This window comes from Hyaena hyaena, unplaced genomic scaffold, assembly GCF_003009895.1.
Source record: "Hyaena hyaena isolate Hyena2069 unplaced genomic scaffold, ASM300989v1 scaffold_31, whole genome shotgun sequence".
Classification (NCBI taxonomy): Eukaryota; Metazoa; Chordata; class Mammalia; order Carnivora; family Hyaenidae; genus Hyaena; species Hyaena hyaena.
In genome coordinates this window covers 658,642-680,101 of record NW_024080664.1, presented here as the reverse complement: position 1 = coordinate 680,101, position 21,460 = coordinate 658,642, and the positions used below count along the sequence as shown (strand labels likewise).

The following is a 21,460-nucleotide window of genomic DNA, read 5'->3' as shown; positions in this document are numbered from 1 at the left end:
TCTCTGTGAGACTGCCAGTGAGCGGCGCAGGCCCCCGTGCTGGCCTCAGTCCCCCCGGGCAGCGGTCAGGGCGACGGGCGCAGGGCCCCCGTGCTGGCCTCAGTCCCCCCGGGCAGCGGTCAGGGNGCAGGGGGCGCGCGGAGGGGGCAACGGCCAGCCGCCCACCCCTGCACTCAGTTCTGCCGGCCGCACAGGCCTCACAAGGTAGCCTGTGTGCGAGCCCCCCCAGGGCTGGGTCCCCCAGTGCAGCCTTGCTCTCCGCGGCAGCTGCCTGGACACCGAGAAGCAGCCCTTGTGGGAGAGAACGAGCCCCGAGGCCTGGCTCAGGGAGGGCACAAGTGGCTGGGGGGCCTGGCCAGCAGGGTCTGCGGGGGGGCGGGGGGGGGGCTGGGAGCAACAGGCCCTGCAGATCAGCACAAGCAGGTCCTCCGTCCCCTCTGCTCCTGGGTCCCCGTGTCTCTGTGAGACTGCCAGTGAGCGGCGCAGGCCCCCGTGCTGGCCTCAGTCCCCCCGGGCAGCGGTCAGGGCGACGGGCGCAGGGCCCCCGTGCTGGCCTCAGTCCCCCCGGGCAGCGGTCAGGGCGGCGCAGGCCCCCCGTGCTGACCTCAGGTCCGGTGCAGGCCCTGGGCGCCGCAAACACCCAGGCCCACAGCCAGGCTTCTGTGGATTCAGTGGCTCAGCAGCGTGTGGGTGGGTCCCCCTTCTCTAAGTCACAGGTGCCACAAAACCTAAATGACTCATCTAGGACATTCACCTAGCGATGGGGGGGTGGGGGGGGCATGTGACAGGGAGCCTGGGCCTAATCCTTTCTCCTCAGTTTCCATGTCTGCATCGCGCGTTTTATAAAGTGCTACTTACTGCACGTAGAAAAATAATAATAAAATTGGAATGCTGTGGGAAGTGGCATTTGCCCCACCCTGAAGGAGGGGAGGGACCCTGGCGTGGGGTGGAGAGGGGCGGCCGCCCGGCTCCCCGCACCCCCAGCTCCCTGCTCTAGTTCAGCCACACCCAGCCCTCTGGGCCAGCCTACCCCCTCCCCAAACCCTCCCCGGACGAGCAGATGCTCTCAACAAGGTCCCTGTCCAGGTGAGAGCGCCTGCCAGCGGCCCGCATGCTCGGCTGTGGTGCTGGCCCGGCCCTGCCCGGGCAGGGAAACAGGGCCGGCTTGTTCTGCCTCCTTCCCGGACCCCTGGGCTCCAGGCCCACACCCCGGGGTGGGGGGCAGCGTCAGTGTGGGAGGGGGCACACACCACACACACCTGGGGGCTGGACTTGGACTTCAAAGGCAGGAGGAAACTCAGTGGTCTGTCTGTAGGAGCCACAGAGGGGAGCGGACCAGCTAAGGGATGCAGGGAGGGCGGGGCCGGCCAGTCCCACCCCGGCGGGTGGCCCAGAGCCGCCAGCAGCTCCAGCCGGGCCCAGGGCCCCCCACTGGCTGCTGAGGTGGCCTCTGTCCCATCCACAGTCACTCTGCCCACCTGTGACTTCTCACCCTTAGCTCTCTTCCTAAACACACGCAGAGGAGGGTGCCCACGGAAGCCTCAGTGGCCCGGCCCCCAAGTCACCCCAGCCCCTAGCCCGGCCCCTGGTGACAATGAGGCTGAGGCTGAACACATCTCGTACGTGTTCACCCACTGTTGTATTTCCTCATCTGGAAAGCCCTTCCCCTCTTTTCTACACAGTTACCTTTTTCCTGTTGGTTTGGGGGGGTTCTTGACAAACCCAGCTCCCAAAAATTGTAAGTGTCTCCTCCCGTTCCGTGCCTCAGCTCACTCGCATCAATGGCATGTTTGGGTGAACAGACGTTCTTACGTTTAATGTGATAAAACTTGTCCAGGTCTGTTTTTATGGTTACAGGTTTTGTGCCTGATTGTAAACACCCTCCGAGGTCCGGGATATGTTCTCCCACGGCGCTCTTGCTCAGTTGTTGCTCACGCTGGGCTGTGCGACACACCTGGAGCTGGCTCCTGCACGTGGCACAAGATCAGAGGTGCACCCCTGCCCCCCTTCCCAGGGCTCCACGGCGTCCCCGCTGTCCGGACGGTCCCGCGCTCTGTCCTGGGCCAACGTGGCCAGGTTACCGCGGTGTCGCGGGAGACCTCGGCGTCTGTCACAGCAAGTCCCTGTCGCGTTCGCCTCGAGAGGGTCACGGTCCTTCTTGGCACTGCATTTCCACGTACAATTTAGAACTGACTTACCAAGTGACACGAACACACACATAGTTGTGATTTTTTGATTCTGTGTTGAACACCCAGATCTGTGTGGGAGAACTGATATCTTTACAATATTGAGTCGTGCAGCCCACGAATGGTGCGCTTCTACACTTATTTAGGTTGTCGTGACTGCTTTCAGTCAAGGTTTAGAACTGATGGCGGACATGCCTTGTGCATCTTCCATTCAAGTTATTCTTAAGCACTTGATATTTTTACTAGGGAAAATGGTGCATTTTCTTTCACTTCTTTCCTACTTATTGCTGGCATGTAGAATCACAGTTGATGCTTTTACATTTTCTTATTTTACATTTGACAACCAAACGAAGCCTCTCATCAGGTTTACTAAACTATCTTTCAGATTTCCCACACCCACGCTCGCACCCGACACAACTCAGGCAGCTGTGCTCCTCCCTGTCGAACCTTCCGTTGTCGTCGTGCTGCCTGGCTGCGTTAGCTCAGGTCTCCAGTGTGGAAACGGTGTGAGCACACTCCTGGCCGTGTTCCCAGGCTAAGAAACCACATTTCGCCACTAAACGTGATGTTTGTTCCTATTTATTGTGAAGACGCCCTGTATCAGGTTAAGCGCGTTCCCTTAGGCTACTCGTATTTTGAGCGTTTTTATCACAAATGGATGTTGACTTTTATTAAGTGCCATCTCTATACCTAGCAAGGTGATTATATGACTTTCTCCCTTACTCTGCTAAATTGATCATTTGAATTACTTAAATTAATTGGTTTTCTAATGTAAAGCCTAGCTTGTATTCCTAACAAAAATCCCAGTTGCTAATGATGAATTGTTCATCCTATTTATATGTTGCTGGATTCAGTTTGCTAATTTATTGAAGATTTTGGCAACTTTTTACATAAGCGGGACTGGCCTGCGGCTCCTCCAGGACCCGGCCCTGTTATTCTTAGTGTCACGATTGTGACAGTCTTGTGACACGAATTCTCCTATTTGAAGGTGGGTGTATTTCTGGAGTCATTCCTCACATGTCGGCTGGAACTGACTGGTGCTGCCATTTGGAGGAAGTTTTCCCGGGGGAAAGTTTTGTGCCGATTCAATTTCTTTAACGATTATATTTCAGAAAGTTTTCTATCTCTCCTCACAGCTGGTAAATTGTGTTTTCCTAGAAAAATTTCCATTTTATGTACAATTTCAAGGTGGTTAACATGAAATTGTCAAGGTCTAGGACTTGCTGTGCCCTCCTCACTGGCTCATGTTAGCCTGTTTCGGATCTGGGGGCGCAGGCAGGCCCCTGGGTCAGAAGCACAGACCCACGGTGCAACGGGCAGCACAGACCAGTCGCCCATGTCGGGGTCCCTTGCTCCCCGAGTCCCACGGGACAACACAGTACATTCCCCCCTCCCCCGCCACTGTGGGTTTGTGTCACGGCCAAGAAATGCTGAGCTTGGGGAAACCTGCCCTCTGTGCACAAGGGACACACTTCATCCCTCAGGGCTGATCTCTGCACACACGCGGCTGAGCTATGGCTGGGGGAAGGCGGGCGGAGCCTCGCATTGTTGGCATACCCAACCAAAACACGCAAGGCGCTCAGGACCCATGGCAGATTGCTTTCCTCCGCGATCCACCTCCTCGGCCCCACACGTTCTTGGCCAAGCTCAGATTTTCACGTGAGTCTGCCGTTCTACCAGTCAGTCTGATCAGGCAGACCACAGAGGCCAGGACCGAGTCTGCGTGATTTGCCTCAAGACGCATTTCACGTAGCTGCCGCCCTGGGGCTCCCAGCAGCCACGTGAAGCTCCCCGGTGTGGACTTGGCCTCGCCACCAGGTTGCAGGTGCAGCCGGCTGCGCAGAAGTCCCAGGGAGGCCAGCCGGTGTCACTGCAGCCAGGGTGTGGCCTGAGGCCAGGCTACCCCCCATTATGACCCACGAGAGGAGCTCAGACCGCTAATTGCTGGTGCCACCACCATAATTACAGGGCAGTAAATGGGCCAAATCGGTGATTCTCCTTATGGCGACCATCTCACCCTGCTTTTCCAGAGCCTTCCAGGTGTTAGCACTGGAAGGCCCAGGCGCTCCCTCCGTCTCAGGCCGATGGGGGACGGGGGATGGTTGGCCCCCATCTCCACCGCCATGGAGGGACAAACACACGACCCGAGGGGGCACAGGCCACTCCACTCGGGAGCTGATGCTAACCCCCTCCGGGCCTCTGCCCCGCGGGTCTGCCTGAGGTCTGTGGGCATGTCCCCAGCTCCGGGAGCCGTGCTCATCACACACGACGGAAGCCAAGGCCGAGTCTGGACTGCATCTGAAGGACCAGACAAGGCCGCACAGTGTGTGTGGCAGCGTGTGAGGGGCAGACACAGCAGGATGCTTTGCAACTGGCTGTGTCCGCTGATGTTTCGGTCGCAAACGGGCACAAACCCAGTGCATGTCCGGCTGGCAGCCGCAGTGCTGCCTGCCTTGCCGGGTGCGGGTCCAGGGGTAAAGGACCATCACCCCTTCCGGCCCCCAAGCCCCCAGGCCTGAGGTGGCCCCTGCCCGGTGCCCAGGCGGGTCTCTGCCTCCACGGTGTGCCCGTCTCAGTAGCTCGTGCTCACCTTCTCTCCACTCATCCCCTTCTCGCACGCAGACCTTTCCCTGCAGGGTTTAGGAACAAAAGCAACGGGGGCATTTGAGTGAAATTTATATAGACTCATCACACCCCCCATGTGGCCCCCGGACCAGCACAGATGACAGCGAGCAAGGTACTCAACCAAGCGACCTGTCTCCAGGACCCAGGGACGCGGTGGCCCACCAAGAAAAGCCAGGTGGCTGAGCAGGAGCTCAGTTTGAATCCCGAGGTCCCTTCTGACCAGGCTGCACCCGGCAGGCACCCCCAGGGGCTGGCCTGTGCTGCCGTTAGGGGAGGGAAGCTGCACCCTCATGCCCAGGAGCAGTGAGGGTGGAATCCCCAGTTGAAAATAAGTCCTCACGCCCCCAAATCAGTCTTCCCCCTTTGGTCCCGGTCATTCCCCAAGAACAGCCACGAGGAGGCCAGCCCCGGAGGGGACAGCCGCACTCAGCGAGCACACAGCCTGGCCAGGCGGCGCAGACCATGGCTGCGGGGCAGCGGGGGTGGAGGTCTTGGGGAGGGGGCCTGGGGAGGCTGATCCCGGGCTCAGCGAGGCCCGATGCCAGTGGATGGTGGGAAGCATGGGACGGTCACTGGACAGTCCTTCCGCTGCTCAGTGGCCTGTGACACAGAGAAGGCATCTCTCTCAGGCACAAATGACCCTGGGGTCGGCGGTGACGTGGCCGGAGCGGGTGGCCAGGCTGCCACAGCAGCACTGTCCCCTAGATGCCGGGCCTGGGGCTCCTCGGTCCTTCCCGGCAAGGCAGAGACTGGGCCAGCTACCATGGGGGGCAAGCCCGGCGTGCCGGGGCTGCGAGGCCGCTTCCGGTATAAGGAGGGATCCCAGGGGCAGCGCTGGCTGGGGACAGGCCTCCATCAGCGGCCTGGTCCCCATCAGTGCCATCAGAGAACGCTCCTCCTCAGGGACCCCTCCGAGAGTGACCCAGATCGAAGCCAGTGGCCGCACCGTGTGCCCCAAAGGCGGGCATCGTTAGTCTGCTAGTCCGGGCCCTTCCGAGCGGCAGGCCCAAGGATAGATGGGAGCCAGCAGCTTTCCCCGTGGGGGGCCACAAGCAAGTGTGCGGGGCTCTCGGGCCGAAGGGCTCTGTCCGGATACTGCACTGTGAGCAGCCACGGGTGGCGCGGGTGAGCGGCGCCCCAGCAGCCGGCAGAGCTTCGTCCGCAGGAGCAGCCCAGGGGCGTGTGAAGGGCAGCGAGTTGCTGGCCCGTCGTCTGTTTGCAGACGGCCTGTGAGCTAAGAACGCTGTTTATACTTTTAAAGGCTGTAAAAACAAAACCAAAGAACACAAAAGAGTATGTGACAGAGGCCATGTGTGGTCCCCAAAGCCACACGTATTTACCATCTGGCCCTCCACGGAACACGTGCTGACCCCCAAATAGACCATTTGCAGCAACTCCAAGGTCAGTAAAAACCCGGCGTGCCTGGTCGAGAGTCCTCCTCGGCCAGGGTTCCCGCGTCCGATGCCGCCAGAAGGACTGGCTGACCTTCCCACTCGCTTCCGGGCTGGGGCTGATGGGGTAGCTCTCAGGCTGCTGCCCCCCCGGGGACACCAGCGGGCCCCAGCTTAGCTGGGTTCCCCAGCGGCGAACCGGGCAGGCTTCCTGGGGACCCTGGGTGACTCGGGGGCCCACTGAGCCAGCACCTTTGCTTCGGGCACCGGAGTGAAAGACAAGATCCCCCAGGGGCCGCTGCCATTTTTTTCATGTAAACCTGAGAAGCTGTGGCATCTGTGCCATTTGCTCTTGGCCACCCAGCCTGTTGGACCCTTCCCGAGCTCACGGTCACATTCAGTCATGAGGCCCCCGTGGGTCACCTTGGCTTCTGCAAGCTCTCAGCTGGGCCCTGCCTCGGGCAGGGGGAGCTGCTGCGGGGAAGCGCGTCTCGAGCCCGCAAGGCCTGGTCTCTGCCAGTTCCTGCGCGAGGCCTGCGGGCAGGGCTCCCAACTGCACAGCCCCTGGAGGGAGAGCCCCCAGCCCTTCCCTGCAGAGCGGCCGGCAGCAGCCACACACTCAGACGGAGGCCATGGGGCCCGAATCCCCCCCACCCCCGTGGGGTCCCTTAAGCTTCCTGTCCCCCTGCAAGCTGATCTTCCCTTCAGTCAGGGGACCATGCTCTCTGCCTCTGGGAGCCCAGGGAGGGGGAGGGGGTGTGCACAGGGGAAGCCGCTCTCTTATGTGGCCTTTAGCTCCAAGTGATACCCGAGCCCCCACCCCTGCCCGCCTCCCTCCCTTCCTCCCTCCTTCCTTCCACTGTATTGAGATAGAGATAGAGTTCCATAGCATACGATTCACTGTCTTACAATGCAACGGCTTTTCATATATTTCATGTATATGTACATCCATCACCACAATTTTATTTACTTATTTATTTATTTATTTATTTTTTTAATGTTTTATTTATTTCTAGGAGAGAGAGAGAGACAGCGTGAGCAGGGGAGGGTCAGAGAGAGAGGGAGTCACAGACTGAAACAGGCTCCAGGCTCTGAGCTGGCAGTCAGCACAGAGCCCGACGCGGGGCTCGAACCCACAAACCGCGAGATCATGCATGACCTAAGCGAAAGTCGGACGCTTAACCGACTAAGCCACCCAGGCGCCCCTATCACCACAATTTTAAAGCATTGTCCTTACCTCCAAAAGAAACCCTAACCCTTCAGTCGTCACTTTCCAGCCTCTCGATTCTGCCCTGACCCAGGTGGTCACAAATCTAGTTTCTGTTTCTATTGATTTGCCTCTTCCATACATTTCATAGGAAGGGAATCATACAGTTTATTTTGTCGGGCTTTTTTCATTTAATATAATGTTTACTAAGTTGATTCGTGTTGTGGCATGGGTCAGTATTTCATTCCTTTTTATGGCCAGACGATATTCCACTTATCTTTACCCATTCATTAGTTGATGGACACGTGTGTTGGCTCCACTCTTTGGCTACTGTGAATAATGCTGTCGAGAAGAACATTTGCATATAAAGGGCACCTGGGTGGTTCAGTCGGTTAAGCGTCTAAATTCAGCTCAGGTCATGATCTCATGGTTTGTGGGTTCAAGCCCTGTGTGGGGCACTGGGCTGACAGCTTAGAGCCTGAAGCCTGCTTCGGATTCTGTCTCCCTCTTTCTCTGCCCCTCCCCTGCTCATTCTCTGCCATTCTCTCTTCCCAAAATAAATAAAAAAAACATTACAAGTTAAAAAACAAAAAGGGGCGCCTGGGTGGCTTAGTCGGTTAAGCTTCCTACTTTCGCTTAGGTCATGATCTCTCGGTTCGTGGGTTCGTGCCCTGCGTCTGGCTCTGTGTTGACTGCCTGCTCTGAGCCTGGAGCCTGTTTCAGTCTGTGACTCCCTCTCTCTCTGACCCTCCCCTGCTCGCACTGTCTCTCTCTCTCCTAGAAATAAATAAAATATTAAAAAAAAATTAAAAAAAAATAAAAAATAAAAAACAAAAGAAGAACATTTGTGTATAGATTTTTGTGTAGGTGTTTTCAGTTCTCCTGAGTATACGTGGATACATACCCGGCATGGATTGTTGATGTGCACAGCTATGCTATGTTTAACCATCTGAGGAACTGCCAGATTGTTCCAAAGTGGCTGCACTATTTTACATTCCACTAACAGTGTACGAGGATTCCAATTTCTTTACATCCTCACCAACACTTGTTACTGTCTCTTTGTTTTCATTATGGCCATCCTAGTGGATGTGCATTTGCTGTCCCATTGTGGTTTTGACTTGCATTTCCCTGATGGTTAATGATGCTAAGCATCATTTACGCTATTTGTATATCTTCTTTGAAAAAAATGTCTATTCACTATTCAAGTCCTTTGCCCATTTTTTACTGGGTTGTCTTTTTTTTAAGACTATTTTTTTCAGAAGAGTTTTAAATTCACAGCAAAATTGAGAGGAAGATAGCGATTTCCCATATACACTCTGCCTCCATACATGCATGGCCTCCCCATTATTAACATCTCCCACCCCAGTGGTAACTTTGTTATAATTGATGAACCTACACTAATACATTGCAATTGCCCAAAGTCCATTATTCACATCAGGGTTCATTCCTGGCGATGTGCACTCCGTGGGCTTGGGCAAATGTGTAATGACATGCATGCATCAGTACGGTATCACACAGAATATTTTCACTGCCCTAAAAATTGTGCTCCACTGATTCATCCTTCCCTCCTTCCCTCCCGCCTCACTCCTGGCAACCACTGATCTTTTTACTGTCTCCATAGTTTTGTTTTTTCCAGAATGTCCTAGAGCTGGGATCACATAGTATGAAGACTTTTCGGACTGGCTTCTTTCCATTAATTATATGCGTTTAAGGTCCTTCCATGTCTTTTCATGGCCTGACAGCTCTTCAGCAATGAATAATACTCCATTGTCTGGATGGGCCACTGTTTATCCATTCACCTACTAAAGGACACCTTTGTTGTTCCCAAGTTTAGGCAATTACAAATGAAGTCACTACAAACATCTATGTGCATGTTTTTGTGTGGACATAAGTTTTCAACTCCTTTCGTGAAATACCGAGAAGTATAGTTGCTGGATCCTTTGATAAGAGTATGTTTTGTTTCGTAAGAAACTGTCAAACTGTCTTCCAAAGTGGCTGCACCATTTTGCATCCCCCCCAGCAATGAGTGAGAGTTCCTGTCGCTCCATATCCTCAACCACATGTGATGGTGTCAGTGTTCTGGATTCGGGCCATTCTAACAGATGTATGCGGTATCTCATTGGTTTTGTTTTTATTATTATTATTTCAATTTCCCTGATGACATATGATGTGGAGCGCCTTTTCAAATGCTTACTTGCCAGCTGTATATATTCTTTGATGAGATGTCTTCTAAGGTCTTTGGCCCATATTTTGATCAGGTTGGGTTTTTTTTTTTTCCTTATTGTGAGTTTTAAGAGTTCTTTATATACTTTGAGACAACAGTCTTTATCAGGTGTGTCCTTTGCAAATATTTTCTCCCGTAAGTCCATTTTGTGCCGCGTCTTCCTACTCTCTTGATATTATCTTTCACAGAGTAGAAGTTTTTAATTTCATTGAAGTCAAGCTAATCACTTTTGTGTTTCATGGATCACGCCTGTGGTGTTATATCTAAAAGTTGATCACCAAACCCAAGGCCATTTAGGTTTCTCCTATGTAATCTTCTAGGAGTTTTATAGCTTTGTGCTTTGCATTTAGGTCTAGGATCCACTTTAATTTTTGTGGGGAGTGGGAGGTCCGTGTCTAGACCCGTCTTTATGTGTGTAGATGTCCAGTTGCTCCAGTACCATTTGTTGAGAAGATGATCTTTGCTCTATTGTTTTGCCTTTGTTCCTTCGTCAAAGACCAGCTGACGGATTTATGGGGGTGTATTTCTGGGCTCCCTATTCTGTCCCATTGGTCTGTTTGTCTCTTCTGTCACCAATGCCACACTGTCTTGATCACTGTAGCTTTACAGTGAGTCCTGAAGTCAGGTCCTCCAACTTTGCTCTCCTCCTGTACTGTGCTGGCTATTCTGGGTCTTCTACCTCTCCGTTTAAACCATTTGGCTTATTTCCACAAAATAATTTGCTAGGATTTTGATTAGAATTGCACTGAATATATGAATCAAGTACAACTGACATCTTGAAACACTGAGTCTTCTTATCCACAAAAACGAAATACCTCTCTATTTAGTTTTTCTTAAGTCTTTTTCATCAGTCTTGCAGTTTTCTTCATACAGATTTTGTATGTATTTCATTAAATATATACCTAAGTATTTCATTTTGGAGAGTGCTAATGTAAATGGAATTGTTTTTAATTTCAAATGCCCCTTGTTCATTGCTAGTGTATAAGAAACTGATGTTTTGGAATCAATTGAGAATATCACCATCTTAATAATATTAACAGTGTTAAGTCATCTGATTCGTGAGCATGAGATGTTTTTCCATTCATTTAGATCTTCTTAGTTTCTTTCAACAATATTTTGTAGTTTTTAGTGTACAAGTCTTACACCTCCTTGGTTAAATTGATTAATAAGTATTTTATTATTTCAGATGCCTTTACAAATGGAATTGTTTTCTCAATTTCATTTTTGGGTCATTCATTGTACTATGTAGAAATACAATTAACACTTAGATATTGATCTTATAATTCTGCAACCTGCTGACCTCACTGATAGCTTCAGATAGTTTTGTGGTGGAGTCCCTGGCATTTTCCATACAATAGTTCATATCATCTGCAAACAGAGGCAGCTTCACTTTCTTTCTAGGGTGGGCGTCGTTGGCTCCATTTTTCTAGGAGCCCCTTTCTTTTTGTTGCATGCATGTCACCATGGTCTCACCCCACAATCCTCAGCCACCCCCGCACCCAGCACCCCCTTCCCCTAATGAACCGGGTAGGATGGTAACTTGGGTGCCTGTAACTAACATAGCTGGAAAAGCGTGAGCCCTTCCTCTCTCTCAAGTCCCCTGCCACGTATGGCTTTTTCCTTAAAGCTGCTGCAGTCAGGACAGAGGAGGACACAGGGACCCAGGGACACACCAGGAGACCGCAACTCTACCAATAAGCAAGGCTTTGCAGTTGCCACTCCCCCAGCACAACCCAATGGACTTTCAATGTTTCTGGTCCCCTCAAAACTCTACATCCTTCAGAACAAAAAACAAAAACAAACTCTAAACTCCTCATTGTTAAAACCACTTATCTCAGCTTTGGGAATCTTTTTACTCAGTCATCAGGGCCTTAACATCGCCGCCCCATTGTCATGATATCCACAACCAAAGCTCTGATGGGATGGCTTATTTCAAGCCTGCCTCTCACCGCTCAGCTTTATTAACACGTAAGACAGTGGGCATCCTCGCTTTCCACCCCCGACTCACGCAACAGCCCACTTGTGAGAACACTATCTGCCGGGATCCTGGGGAGTCTTCTGTTTCTCCCGACCCAGTCCCTGGAGGCCCTTGTCCATCCTCTTCCAGAAAGTCACTACTCTGTTACGCTAACATCCCTCCCTCCTTTATTTCTTCTTAATCCAGTTTTGGTAAGCTGCATTTTTCTATAAAGTTTTTCCATTTCATCCAAAACTTTAAATTTATTGCTTTTATGAGCGTATTTTTAATATCTTCTTTTTTTCTTTTTTGAGAGTGTCAGCGTATGGAGTCATATTTTCTTTTTCAGTCCTGATACTGGCAATCGATACCTTCTCTTTTTTACTTAACCAATTCCAACAGAAGTTCATCTACTTTACTGGTAGTTGAAACAAACCAAGTTTTGGCTTTGTTAGTTCTCTTTTTCAGTGTTTGTTTCCTAGTTCATTAACTTGTGCTCTTAATGTTTTGTCTTCCTCTTCCCTGTTGTTGCTGCTGTTTATTTACTGTGTGCGGATTATTTACTAAATTTTTGGTTTCTTCACTAAGTATACATAGTAGACACTGAGATAAGCATGCAAGGCCACAAATTCCCCTTTTAAGTTTACTGGCGCCACAGCCTCACGCGTTTTCGCTAAATAGCACTTTTGTTATCTTTCACTCCCAAGTTATTTACATTTCTTAATTTCCATACACATAGAAAGTTCCTACCTTTTGGGGGCTAATGTTTTTGGTATAGTTGCACTGTGGCCAGGGAACAAACTCTATATTTTTTGCCATCACTTGAAATTTGTTGACAATTGCTATGTGATCAGTATATGGTAAAATTTTAAAAAATATTTGTATTATCTACTGGCGTCACTTATTATTTTCATTGCTCAAAATTTCTGTATTCTGACAGATAATTGTGTCTGCTTAGTCTATTTGACTAAGGAAGGTGTGTTGGAGTCTTCCACTCTGGTTATGAACTGAACTATTTCCTTTTGTCAGTTTTTTGCTTAGGTGATAACTCGTTGTTATTAGGTATATAAAAATGCAAATTTGTTATATCTTTCTTGATTATCATGAAGTGGCCTTTTTTGTTTTAGCTATACTTTTTGCCTTATGGTCTATACCAGGTTTCCTTCGGTTAGCATTTGGACAGTATATATTGTAATCAGAACATCTAATTCATTTTTATTTAATGTGTTACTAATGCGGCTGCATTTCAATCTAAGATCTTCTGTGCTATGTGCGCCCCTGCTTTATATTTCCTTCTCTCTCCTTTCTTGCCGTCTTATATGTCAAGTATTTCAATCGTTCAGTCATGTCCCCTCTATCGGTGAGGACAATATACACTGTTTCTAATTCTTTTGGTGATTATCCTAGATAGCACAATATTCATTACCACTTATCAATATTCACTAATAAGTTAACTTTTAGGGTAAATGCCTTTACCCTTCTCCTGGAAAATACAATGACCATCAAACACTTTAATATTCTCCCAATTTATAGGCTATTATCGTTAATTTTAATTCTACAGATTTTTTTAACACAATTCCACAAAGCTTTATTTATATTATTTCTTTATATGGTCAGTGTTCTTTTGGATTTATTCTCATACATTCTGGTTTAATCTGTTCTGGCTGCTATGATAAAAATGCCATAGACTGGGCAGTTTAAATATTTTTAATGTTTATTTATTTGTGAGAGAGAGAGAGAGTGCAAGCAGGGGAGGGGCTGAGAGAGAGGAAGACACAGAATCCTAAGCAGACGCCAGGCTCTGAGCTGTCAGTACACAGCCTGATGTGGGGCACAAACCCATGAACCGTTAGATCATGACCTGAGCTGAAGTCAGACACTTAACCAACTGAGCGCCCCCCCAAGCACCCCTAGACTGGATAGTTTAAACAACAAACACTATTTCTCACAGTTCTGAAAGCTGAGAAGTCCAAGATCAAGGGGATGAGGGAATGGCAGATTTAGTGTCTGGTGAAGAGCCACTTCCTGGTTAATAGACAGCATCTTCTCGTCGTGTCCTCACATGTCAGAAGGACAGACAGAGCTCGTTGGGGTCTCTTTTATAAAGAAACTTGGGGTCTCCTTCGTGGGGGCCCCACCCTCATGACCTGATCTCCTCCCACAGGCCTCTCTTCCTAACACCGTCACAGTGGAGGTCAGGATTCAACTTGAGAATTTGCGGGAGACACAGACATACAGTCCATAGCACCTTCTTTGCCCTTCTTCCCTTCTTGCTTCTCTGACTGTACATTTCCCGTTGACTTGACTTTTTTGATGTGGGTCTGCTACACAGTTCCTACTTACTTATTTATTATTTATTTATCTCAATTATCTTTCTTTTGCCTTCAGTAACAAAGGAAATTTTATCTGGGCATAAGACTGTGTGAGCCGGTTATTTTCTTCCAGCATATTCAATACACAGTCGCCCCGTTTTCTAGTCTCCATCGTTGCGTATGAGAAATCAGCTGCCACTCTGCGGGTAAGAACCTGGATGACAACTCATATGTTTCTCCTTTTCTAATAGCCTCCTAATCGTCGATGTGCAGTTACAGCAGGCATTTGTTGTTGCTTTATTTTTATTCTTCTGGCTAGGGAATCGCTGGGATTATTGAATATGTGGCCTGATATCTTTCATCAGTTCTGGAACTGCTCAGCCATTGCCTTTACATCTCCTTACCCTCTGGTGCTCCAAACCACACATGTATTTGACCATCCTACTGTTTGACGTAAATCTTATTTTTCTTCTCTACTCGCCATGTCTTTGTGTCTGTTCTAAATTCCAGGTGGTTTCCTCTGACCTGTCTTCTAGTTCCAGTTCACTAATTCTTCCCTTAGTTGCTTCAAATCTGGTCTTAAATTATCTACTTAGTGCTTAATTTGTTATTTACTTAGTTTTAGTGCTAGAATTTCTATTTAGTTCTCTAAAATGGGTTTTAAAAAGAAAATTTCCATTCCTGATGATTTTTTTTATCCCAGACCATGTTTTAGTCCATTTTTTGTATTGTGGACAATACACCTAATATGAAACTTAGCATCTTGACCATTTTTAAGTGTAAAGTTCAGCGCTATTCAGGATGTTGATATTGTTCCGTCCTCACTACCTTCACCTCCAGACTCTTTTCATCTTATAAAACTGAATTTCTATCTCCATTAGACGTGCCCCCATGTCCCTCTCCTCCAGCCCCTGGCCACCCCCATTCTACTTTCTATGAATGTGACTACTCTAGGTCCCTCATGTAAGTGAAATCACAGCATTTTTCTCTCTGTGACCGGCTTATTTCACTGAACAGAAGGTCCTCAAAGTTCATCCATGTTGTAGCAAGTGTCAGAATTTCCTTCCTTTTTAAGACTGAATCATATTCCACTGTATAGATGGACCGCACTGGCCTCCTCATCCATGCACTGGTGAACCTTGGGTTGCTTCCACCTTTGGGCTGTCATGTATAAGGCTGCTACGAACACAGGTATACACAGATCTTTTGAAGACCCTGCTTTCAATTATTTTGTGTATCGTTGTGGATAAATTGTGTCCCACCCAAAATTCTTATGTTGAATTCCTACCCCCCCCCCCGCCAAGGTGACTGTATTTGGAGATAGAGCCTTTAGGGACATAATTTAAGGTCGTATGGGTAGGACCCTAATCTGATAATAAGAAAGAGAGACACCAGAGAGCTCTCTCCCTCCTATGTTCACACAGAGGAAAGGCCGTGCAGAGGCGCAGTACGGAGGGAGCCATCTACAAGGCAAGAAGACAGGACTTGCTAGAAACCAACTCTGATGACACCTTCATCTTGGATGTCTAGCTCCAGAACGGCAAGAAAGCAAATTTCTGTCACTCAGGTCACTCAGTCTGATATTTTGTTATGGCAGCCACAGCAGACTAATGCAGATACATACCCAGAAGTAGAATTTCCAGGTCATATGGTAATTCTATTTGCAATTTTTTGAGAAACTGCCAACTGTTCTCCACAGCAACTGTGCAATGCTGCGTTTCCATCAGCGGTCGTGAGGCGTCCAGCTTTTCCATGTCCTTGCCCACGCTTGTTTTCTATGCTTTTTGATGGGAGCCATGTTAATGTGTGTGAGGTGGTCGCTCCTTGTGGCTTAGGTTTGTATTTCCCTAACGATTAGTTATGTTGAGCATCTTCTCATGGGCTTATTGGGCGCTGATATATCTTCTTTGGAGACATGTGTACTGAAGTCTTTTAATCAGGTCGTTTGTATTTGTTGTTGTCACTGAGTTGTAGGAGCTCGCCGTATACTTAGATATTAATCCCTTATTAGATACACAATCTGCAAATATTTTCTCCTGCTCTGTAGGTTGCCCTTTCACTCTGCTGATAGAAAAAATATTTTTAGGGGCGCCTGGGTGGCTCAGTCGGTTAAGCGTCCAACTTCAGCTGAGGTCATGATCACACGGTTCATGGGTTCAAGCCCCGCATCGGGCTCTGTGCTTACAGCTCAGAGCCTGGAGCCCGTCTTCAGATTCTGTGTCTCCTTCTCTCTCTGACCCTCCCCTGCTCATGCCGTCTCTCTCTGACTCTCAGAAATAAAAAAAATTTTTTTTAAATAAAAGAAAAATATTTTTAATTTCGATGAACTCCAGTTTGTATGTTTTTTTCCTTCTGTTGCCGGTGTCTTTGGTGTCATATCCAAGAAATCATTACCAAAGCCAAGGTTGTGATGCTTTTACCCTATGTTTTCTTCTGACCTTTATATGTTTAGCCCTCATGTCTAGGTCTTCGATCCATTTTAAGTTAGTTTTTATATCTGGGGTGAGGTAAGAGTCCAGCTTCGTTCTTCTGCATGTGGACGTCCAGTTGTCCCAGCTCTATTTGTTGAAAAGACTGCCCTTTCTCCATTGGTCTTGGCCGCCTCGATGAAAATTATTTGACCATATATGTGAGGGCTTATTTCTGGGCTCTCTATTCTCTTCTATTTGGCTATCTTTTTGTCTTTAAGCCAAGGCCACACTGTTTTGACTGCTACAGCTTTGCAGTATGTTTTGAAAGCAGGAAGTATAAGTCCTCCAACTTCATTCTTTCTTCAAGATTGTTTTGGCCATTCTCTTGAAGAAATTTAAAGCTTGCACTTGGAACACAGTAAGCTTATTTTAAGCCTCAGGTCTGATAATTCTGATACCCAATGTTTCTCACATTTCTGATCATTCTTGTTAGCGGCACCTTGTTTCCTTATGTGCCTGATTATCTTTGACTGTGTCCTGGGTTTTGCATTCGAGAAAATTATTTATAGGAATAGCTGAGGCCTTAGGTGATTCCATCTTCCACCAGAGAGGGTTTTCTCTGCTTCTGGAACCTCGGGATGCTATCCATTGGGAACCGCCTTGATCCGAGTCCCAGTTTGAGGGGCCCTGGACCGCTCGGGTGAGGGGACAGCAGAGCATGAGGCCGCACGAGAACTGTGTACTTCAAGTTCACCCAGCTTAGCGTAGGGGGTTATCCCCAGCCCTGGGTGAGCGCCAAACTTTGACATCTCCCTCCATGAGCCTGCAAAACTTTAGGTCTCATTTGTAGCCACTGCTTCTCAATATGCAGATGTGCTCACTGAGGCGGAAAGGAGCTCTGGGAGTCGGGCTCACCTCCAGTCCCTCCCTGTCCTCAATTTGGAATCCAAAGCCTGGAATCCTTCACTTGCTTGTCCGTTCTTCGGTGCCTTTAAGAAGAGAGCTGTGCTTCTGGATTACCAGGCCACCCTCACCTAAAGGGGAAGTCTAGAGTCTTCTCTAAAAGCGTGGTTCTGACCACCATCTTCCCGGGAGCAAATCATGACAGTCTAGAGCCAGCTCTGTGCTCACTAACTCGTTCAAGGCTGCTCGGCTTCCCGGAGGCAGGAACGAGTGTTATCCCCATGTTGCAGGTAAAATCCAGAGCACAGAGAGGTAAAGGCTGGTGTGCCTGGTTGCGCAGCTAATTGCACTGGGACCAGTTGTGTCTTACTGCAGAGATGCTGCTCCCGTCTCCTGCTCAGGAGCCTTCTGCAGCTCCCTACTGTCTGGAGTCCTGAGCACAGACCCCTCCCCACCAACGCAGCCATTCCCGGCACAGGGGCTCCTGCTCACCCCCAGCTCTTCCCCGTGGGCACTGCCCCCTCACCCGACCTCACACGCCTCCCACACACCTGTCCTGGATCCGAGGCCAGAACGCTGCTGTGCTCTCCCAAGGCCTCTGATTGGAGTGGGACCCCGGACGCTGAGCACCGCAGTTGCTCGGCTCCCCCAGTGGGAGCTCCCTGACCCCACAGCAGCCACCCAGGTCTGGGCACTGGGCAGCCAGTGGGTAGAGCGAACAGGTCAGAGCCTCTGCCCAAGCACACAGCCTGTCTGCAAGGGGATGGGACAGGCCCAGGGGTCTCGTATCAGGGACCAGGAACTGTCAGGCCGTCCTGAGGAGGCCTTGTTCAGTCCTGGCTCCCCCCTGGAGGGCACCTGGAGGGTGAAGCAGGGGAGGCTGCTGGGCCCACCTGCCTACGCCCAGGTGCCCACTGGCCCCCTGTCTGGCTCTCTGACAGGTGAACAATAACGGGGTCATCTCCTTCCTGAAGGAGGTCTCTCAGTTCACCCCAGTGGCCTTCCCCATCGCCAAGGACCGCTGCGTGGTGGCAGCCTTCTGGGCAGACGTGGACAATCGACGCGCAGGTGACGTGTACTACAGGGAGGCCACTGACCCAGCCACACTGCGCAGAGCCACGGAGGATGTCAGGCGCTACTTCCCCGAGCTCCAGGAATTCTCCGCCACCTGGGTTTTCATAGCCACCTGGTACCGTGTGACCTTCTTTGGAGGCAGCTCCTCTTCCCCCGTGAGTTCTTTGTCCTGGGGAAGGGAGGATGTCCGTCTGGGGTCCAGAGTCTCCCTCCAGGGACCCTGCCTTGCTGAGGTGGGTCAGATGTGGTCACTGGTCCATGGCTGAGAGAGGAAGCCTGGGCCCAGGGATGGAAGTGACTCTCCCAGGGTCCCAGAGCCAGGTTGGAGGAGGGCGGGGCCCTGACCTTCTCCAGCGCGCCCCCCACCCCGGAATCCATGTGCCTCTAGGAAAGTGCCAAGTGCCCCGATGCAGGAGCTCACACACAGGGAGGCCCAGGTCGCATGTGATTGAAGAATCTGCACTTGGGATGGTTCAATACTCCACAGGTCACACGGGGAGTTTATTCTGTTTTATCCTCTGTTCTGTGATGATGCCAAACAACAGAGGCCCTGGGGGCCCATCTCTCCTATGCGGCACATTCTAGACACCGAGGGCCAGTGGGACTGCTGTGCCAGGCAGAGGGTGGTGGCTTAGCCACAGGGGGCTCTGGAGCTCAAGGGACAAGGTGGCTCAGAGTAGCCCTGAGGGACAGACGTGCCGCACAGCAGGCTGCAGGGGAGGGGCAGGGCCTGGGTTTCCTGTGTCACACATGGGTGGGCAGAGGGTGGGAACAGGTGAGGTCTCCGCTCGGGGGGTGGCGGTGCCGGGGTCCCCAGCAGCTGAGGCTCAGGAACTTGGTGCAGGTGGAAGAGAGCACTGGCGGGCGGGGCGGGCGAGTCGCTCACAAGCCCTGAGATCCCCCGCAGCCCTGGGGCCCGGCGCGTCCTGGAGAGAGTTAGCCAGGCACCCTGAGCCCCCCAGATGCGCGCCACTGGGTGTCTTAAAATAGGCGGGTGACAGCAAACGGGGAAAGATGGGCTTTTTCCGTAAAGGTTGCTACAGTACGCGCCTATGCTAGTCAACTTCATTCATGCAGAGCCCACGAGTATTTTGTAAATTCTATTTGTTTCTTCTTATCACCAATCTGTAAGAGAAACATCTTTGTAACAAAAAGAAACAAAGAATCCGTAATTCCAAGAGATCGCTCCCATTACACCTTCCCTATTGTACACGGACACACACTGTAAACAATAAATAGAGCCACACAGAACACGCTGTTTTGTGGGTTTCTTCACTCAGCAGTGCTGGGCATCTTGCTCAGCTACACGTTCCTCCCCATCACTGCAGAAACTGTGAGGTCACCCCCGCACTCTATGTCCTTCATACCTGGGAGGGGGGAGGGGCCTGAGTCCCTCCTGTGCCGACAGAGGACACCTTAATGTTCTCCAGTGTTTGGGCCTGGGCGGAGGGGGGGGGGCACTACAAAATGACTGAATTCTTATAAGGGCTCAGAGTTCTGAGTCTGGGCTGTAATCGGGGCTGGAAGCTCCTGGAACGGGCTGTGTAACAGGAAGGAATGGCTAAGCTCCATGCCCGGCCTCACTCTCCCCGCACGCTGGGCCTCGGCAGCCTGCGAAGCCCCACTGCTGCCCTTGCTGACTTCAGTCCTGCCCTCCATCCCCCTCAGCTTTCTCGCCTTCATGGCCACCGCGCACTGGCTGTCCTCAGAGTACGAGCACCAGCTCTGCCTGCCTGGAGGAAGCACTGGGGAGCACTCATTTCTGCATAAGTAAGAAGATGGGCCATATGATGCCCACCATGTCAGGCAGCGCCTGTGCCCTGAGGTGGGCACCACGCGGCCCCTAGGCCGGGCACCGTCTCCTGGCACGGGTCCCCCGCAAGTAGGCAGCCACCGCAGAGCTCTGACTCGCCCCTCAAACTCATGGCCCCAGACGTGCAAATACGCCGCGTGTGACCACGGGTCTCCCTGGCTCTCCTCCCTCGCAGCCTCACGGGCAAACAGGGAAGACCTTCTTTGACCTTCCATGCCTTTGGTGTCTGGTGCATCTGTTCAGTACGGCCGGCCGGCCGTGCTCTGCTGTTAACACATCTGCTTGTATGACCCTCGCCAATGTTGTCGTTTTTTTCTTACTGACCCATAGAAGTTGTGCTTGAACTGAAGATACGACAGTTTCGACTGCCACCTGTGTTCTAGAAACATTTTTCACTTTGCCATTTGCTCTTCCGTTTCGCCTTATGGCACTTTCCGTGCAGAAGTTTCTGTAGTCAGACATGTAAATCTCCTTGGCTTTCGCGGTTGACACGTTATGTTGAAGTCCCTCCCCAACGCGGCCCTGTGACTTGCCCATATCTGCCTCTAGGGCTCTGATGGTCCCATTCGTAACCTTACTCGATGTGGGCTTTACTGTCACATGTGATGCGAAGCTCTGACTTTATGCTTTTCCAGAGAGTTTCCTGTTGGCCCTGAGATCACTTCTGAAACAGCCCCCTCCTCTGCCCAAAACCAGAAACAACATTCACACGTGCTACTCAGTCAGAGTCTCATGGAAGAGAATTCCATGAAAAACAAAAAGTGCTAAGATCACTTTTCCTCCTTTCCTTTTCTTACCCCCCCACCCTTTATGGTTTTTGCTTCACACAAGGCAGTTGTGGATTTGGCCCGGTCAGCACTCACCCTTGCGCCCCAGACACCACAGGGCGCAGGGTCGGCTCCTGGCGTCTGTGGGCCCTCAGGACCCCTCAGTGTGTCTCACGCACCAGGTGACAGATATGGGGGTGCCCGCCCTGTGCTGGGGCCTCAGACCCTGGGGACATAGTGGAGGATGGGGACGAGGCCAGTGGCTTGATGGCAGATGGCTGACCACGTAGCTGGGAAAGCAGATGAGGGGTCAGTGGCGGATAACAGCGCGTGAAGGGATGCAGGAGGGGAGTGGGGCCCCGCAGCGCGGACCTGGGGCCAGAGCCCTGTTCAGACATCCCTCCTCGGCAGGTCAACACGTTCCAGACTGTGCTCATCACTGATGGCAAGTTCTCCTTCACCATCTTCAACTATGAGTCCATCACGTGGACCACAGGCACACACGCCAGCAGCGGGGGTGACACCGATGGCCTGGGGGGCATCGCAGCCCAGGTAGGGCCCGCTCCCCCTGCCACGCCTGTCGTGAGCTG

The 21,460-nt window shown here is 50.9% G+C and overlaps 1 protein-coding gene across 8 annotated transcripts in view; it reads left to right on the top strand.

Annotated features, from left to right (window-relative positions):
• The window catches only part of SNED1 (sushi, nidogen and EGF like domains 1), a 90,359-nt gene that overhangs the window by 7,985 nt on the left and 60,914 nt on the right, over positions 1-21,460 (top strand). For all 8 annotated transcript variants that reach the window (XM_039228499.1, XM_039228497.1, XM_039228496.1 and 5 more), the window contains exons 2-3: positions 18,158-18,445; positions 21,282-21,422. In XM_039228499.1, coding sequence (XP_039084430.1) covers positions 18,158-18,445; positions 21,282-21,422 — 429 coding nt within the window. The remainder of the gene's footprint in view (positions 1-18,157; positions 18,446-21,281; positions 21,423-21,460) is intronic.